Source organism: Oncorhynchus kisutch, unplaced genomic scaffold, assembly GCF_002021735.2.
Source record: "Oncorhynchus kisutch isolate 150728-3 unplaced genomic scaffold, Okis_V2 Okis07a-Okis12b_hom, whole genome shotgun sequence".
NCBI classification, from domain to species: domain Eukaryota; kingdom Metazoa; phylum Chordata; class Actinopteri; order Salmoniformes; family Salmonidae; genus Oncorhynchus; species Oncorhynchus kisutch.
The window spans coordinates 14,576,591-14,581,590 of NW_022261984.1; the positions used below are offsets into that span (position 1 = coordinate 14,576,591).

Sequence of the window (5,000 nt, forward strand, 5' to 3'; positions counted from 1 at the left end):
TTACACACCTCAGTGTTAATTTACTGTCTGTTACGGTCTCCCACACCTCAGTGTTAATTTACTGTCTGTTACTGTCTGTCCCACAGCTCAGTGTCAATTTACTGTCTGTTACTGTCTGTTCCACACCTCAGTGTTAATTTACTGTCTGTTCCACACCTCAGTGTTAATTTACTGTCTGTTACTGTCTGTCTCACACCTCAGTGTTAATTTACTGTCTGTTACCGTCTGTCCCACACCTCAGTGTTAATTTACTGTCTGTTACTGTCTGTCCCACACCTCAGTGTTAATTTACTGTGTGTTACTGTCTGTCCCACACCTCAGTGTTAATTTACTGTCTGTTACTGTCTCCCTCACCTCAGTGTTAATTTACTGTCTGTTACTGTCTGTCCCACACCTCAATGTCAATTTACTGTCTGTTACTGTCTGTTCCACACCTCAGTGTTAATTTACTGTCTGTCCCACACCTCAGTGTTAATTTACTGTGTGTTACTGTCTGTCCCACACCTCAGTGTTAATTTACTGTCTGTTACTGTCTGTCCCACACCTCAGTGTTAATTTACTGTCTGTTACTGTCTGTCCCACACCTCAGTGTTAATTTACTGTCTGTTACTGTCTGTCTCACACCTCAGTGTTAATTTACTGTCTGTTACACACCTCAGTGTTAATTTACTGTCTGTTACTGTCTCCCACACCTCAGTGTTAATTTACTGTCTGTTACTGTCTGTCCCACACCTCAGTGTCAATTTACTGTCTGTTACTGTCTGTTCCACACCTCAGTGTTAATTTACTGTCTGTTCCACACCTCAGTGTTAATTTACTGTCTGTTACTGTCTGTCTCACACCTCAGTGTTAATTTACTGTCTGTTACCGTCTGTCCCACACCTCAGTGTTAATTTACTGTCTGTTACTGTCTGTCCCACACCTCAGTGTTAATTTACTGTGTGTTACTGTCTGTCCCACACCTCAGTGTTAATTTACTGTCTGTTACTGTCTCCCTCACCTCAGTGTTAATTTACTGTCTGTTACTGTCTGTCCCACACCTCAGTGTCAATTTACTGTCTGTTACTGTCTGTTCCACACCTCAGTGTTAATTTACTGTCTGTCCCACACCTCAGTGTTAATTTACTGTGTGTTACTGTCTGTCCCACACCTCAGTGTTAATTTACTGTCTGTTACTGTCTGTCCCACACCTCAGTGTTAATTTACTGTCTGTTACTGTCTGTCCCACACCTCAGTGTTAATTTACTGTCTGTTACTGTCTGTCTCACACCTCAGTGTTAATTTACTGTCTGTTACACACCTCAGTGTTAATTTACTGTCTGTTACTGTCTCCCACACCTCAGTGTTAATTTACTGTCTGTTACTGTCTGTCCCACACCTCAGTGTCAATTTACTGTCTGTTACTGTCTGTTCCACACCTCAGTGTTAATTTACTGTCTGTTCCACACCTCAGTGTTAATTTACTGTCTGTTACTGTCTGTCTCACACCTCAGTGTTAATTTACTGTCTGTTACCGTCTGTCCCACACCTCAGTGTTAATTTACTGTCTGTTACTGTCTGTCCCACACCTCAGTGTTAATTTACTGTCTGTTACTGTCTGTCCCACACCTCAGTGTTAATTTACTGTCTGATAACGTCCCACACCTCAGTGTTAATTTACTGTCTGTTACCGTCTGTCCCACACCTCAGTGTTAATTGACTGTCTGTTACGTCTGTCCCACACCTCAGTGTTCATTTACTGTCTGTCCCACACCTCAGTGTTAATTGACTGTCTGTTACTGTCTGTTCCACACCTCAGTGTTAATTTACTGTCTGTTACTGTCTGTCCCACACCTCAGTGTTAATTTACTGTCTGTCCCACACCTCAGTGTTAATTTACTGTCTGTCCCTCACCTCAGTGTTAATTTACTGTCTGTTACTGTCTGTCCCACACCTCAGTGTTAATTTACTGTCTGTTACTGTCTGTCCCACACCTCAGTGTTAATTTACTGTCTGTTACTGTCTGTCCCACACCCCAGTGTTAATTTACTGTCTGTTACTGTCTGTCCCTCACCTCAGTGTTAATTTACTGTCTGTTACTGTCTGTCCCACACCTCAGTGTTAATTTACTGTCTGTTACTGTCTGTCCCACACCTCAGTGTTAATTTACTGTCTGTCCTACACCTCAGTGTTCATTTACTGCCTGTTACTGTCTGTCCCACACCTCAGTGTTAATTTACTGTCTTCCCACACCTCAGTGTTAATTTACTGTCTGTTACTGTCTGTCCCACACCTCAGTGTTAATTTACCAGGATTTCTGGAAAAAGCTGAACATTTAGGGAAAGTTATGGGAACTTTGCAACCCGAGTCATGAGAAGAAGCTGTTCCTACCTGTAGCACGGCTTCTGCTGAGGAGTGGGTCTGCCAAAACATATTATAGATGGTGGGCTTGTGGGCAAACGCACTCTCAAACTACAGACAGAGAGACAGAGGGAGAGACGGAGAGAGAGGGAGAGACAGAGAGAGACAGAGGGAGAGAAAGAAAGAGAGAGAGACAGAAGGAAAGGGAGAGATGGAGAGAGAGGAGAGAAAGAGAGAGAGTGAGAGAGAAAGATGGAAAGGGAGAGAGAGAGAGAGGAGAGAAAGAGAGAGTGAGAGAGAACGATGGAGAGAGAGAGAGAGAAAGAAAGAGAGAGAGTGAGAGAGAAAGATGGAAAGGGAGAGAGAGTGAGAGGAGAGAAAGAGAGAGTGAGAGAGACAGAAGGAAATGGAGAGAGAGAGAGAGACACAACAAATGAAAATCAAATATTTATCAGTGCGCCAAATACAACAGGTATCATGTAATACTTACTCAGAAGCCCCTACCAACAATGCAGTTCAAGAAATAGAATTAAGAAAATATTTACTAAATAAACAAAAGTTTTAAAAAAAAAATTTGAAATAAAAAGTAACACTAAATAATAATAATGAAGGCAGTATACAGGAGGTACCGGCACCGAATCAATGTGGCGGGGGTACGGGTTAGTCGAGGTAATTTGTAACATGTAGGTAGGGGTAAAGTGACTATGCATAGATAATAAACAGTGAGTAGCGGCAGTGTACAAACATGTGTAAATATTTCGGGTGGCCATTTTAAAATAATGTTCAGCAGTCTTATGGCTCGGGGGGTAGAAGCTGTTCAGCAGTCTTATGGCTCGGGGGGTAAAGCTGTTCAGCAGATCTTATGGCTCGGGGGGTAGAAGCTGTTCAGCAGTCTATGGCTCGGGGGGTAGAAGCTGTTCAGCAGTCTTATGGCTCGGGGGGTAGAAGCTGTTCAGCAGTCTTATGGCTCGGGGGGTAGAAGCTGTCAGCAGTCTTATGGCTCGGGGGGTAGAAGCTGTTCAGCAGTCTTATGGCTCGGGAGTAGAAGCGGTTCAGCAGTCTTATGGCTCGGGGGTAGAAGCTGTTCAGCAGTCTTATGGCTCGGGGGTAGAAGCTGTTCAGCAGTCTTATGGCTCGGGGGTAGAAGCTGTTCAGCAGTCTATGGCTCGGGGGGTAGAAGCTGTTCAGCAGTCTTATGGCTCGGGGGTAGAAGCTGTTCAGGCAGTCCTATGGCTCGGGGGTAGAAGCTGTTCAGCAGTCTTATGGCTCGGGGTAAAGCGGTTCAGCAGCCTTATGGCTCGGGGGTAGAAGCTGGTGTCAGCAGTCTTATGGCTCGGGGGTAGAAGCTGTTCAGCAGTCTTATGGCTCGGGGGTAGAAGCTGTTTCAGCAGTCTTATGGCTCGGGGGTAGAAGCTGTTCAGCAGCCTTATGGCTCGGGGGTAGAAGCTGTTCAGCAGTCTTATGGCTCGGGGGTAGAAGCGGTTCAGCATCTTATGGCTCGGGGGTAGAAGCTGTTCAGCAGTCTTATGGCTCGGGGGGTAGAAGCTGTTCAGCAGTCTTATGGCTCGGGGGTAGAAGCTGTTCAGCAGCCTTATGGCTCGGGTAGAAAGCTGTTCAGCAGTCTTATGGCTCGGGGTGTAGAAGCTGTTCAGCAGTCTTATGGCTCGGGGGTAGAAGCTGTTCAGCAGTCTTATGGCTCGGGGGTAGAAGCTGTTCAGCAGTCTTATGGCTCGGGGGTAGAAGCTGTTCAGCAGTCTTATGGCTCGGGGGGTAGAAGCTGTTCAGCAGTCTTATGGCTCGGGGGGTAGAAGCTGTTCAGCAGTCTTATGGCTCGGGGGGTAGAAGCTGTTCAGCAGTCTTATGGCTCGGGGGGTAGAAGCTTGTTCAGCAGTCTTATGGCTCGGGGGTAGAAGCTGTTCAGCAGTCTTATGGCTCGGGGGTAGAAGCTGTTCAGCAGTCTTATGGCTCGGGAGTAGAAGCTGTTCAGCAGTCTTATGGCTCGGGGTAGAAGCTGTTCAGCAGTCTTATGGCTCGGGGGTAGAAGCTGTTCAGCAGTTCTATGGCTCGGGGGTAGAAGCCTGTTCAGCAGTCTTATGGCTCGGGGGTAGGAAGCTGTTCAGCAGTCTTTATGGCTCGGGGGGTAGAAGCTGTTCAGCAGTCTTATGGTCGGGGTAGAAGCGGTTCCAGCAGTCTTATGAGCTCGGGGGTAGAAGCTGTTCAGCCAGTCTTATGGCTCGGGGAGGGTAGAAGCTGTTCAGCAGTCTTATAGGCCTCGGGTGTAGAAGCTGTTCAGCAGTCTTTATGGGCTCCGGGGGTAGAAGCTGTTCAGCAGTCTTATGGCTCGGGGGGTAGAAGCTGTTCAGCAGCCGTATGGCTCTGGGGGGTAGAAGCTGTTCAGCCAGCCTTATGGCTCGGGGGGTAGAAGCTTTCTCGTCTTATGGCCGGGGGTAGAATCAGTTCCGTCTATGGCTCGGGGGTAGAAGCTGTTCAGCAGTCTTATGGCTCGGGGGTAGAAGCTGTTCAGCAGTCTTATGGCTCGGGGGTAGAAGCTGTTCAGCAGTCTTATGGCTCGGGGGTAGAAGCTGTTCAGCAGTCTTATGGCTCGGGGTAGAAGCTGTTCAGCAGTCTTATGGCTCGGGGTAGAAGCTGTTCAGCAGTCT

General features: G+C 47.0%; 1 protein-coding gene across 1 annotated transcript in view; it reads right to left on the reverse strand.

Moving 5' to 3' along the window:
• The window catches only part of LOC109887056 (ubiquitin-like modifier-activating enzyme 6), a 62,204-nt gene that overhangs the window by 31,939 nt on the left and 25,265 nt on the right, over positions 1-5,000 (reverse strand). The window contains exon 22 of the mRNA XM_031814609.1: positions 2,371-2,451. Within this exon, the coding sequence (XP_031670469.1) occupies positions 2,371-2,451 (81 nt within the window). The remainder of the gene's footprint in view (positions 1-2,370; positions 2,452-5,000) is intronic.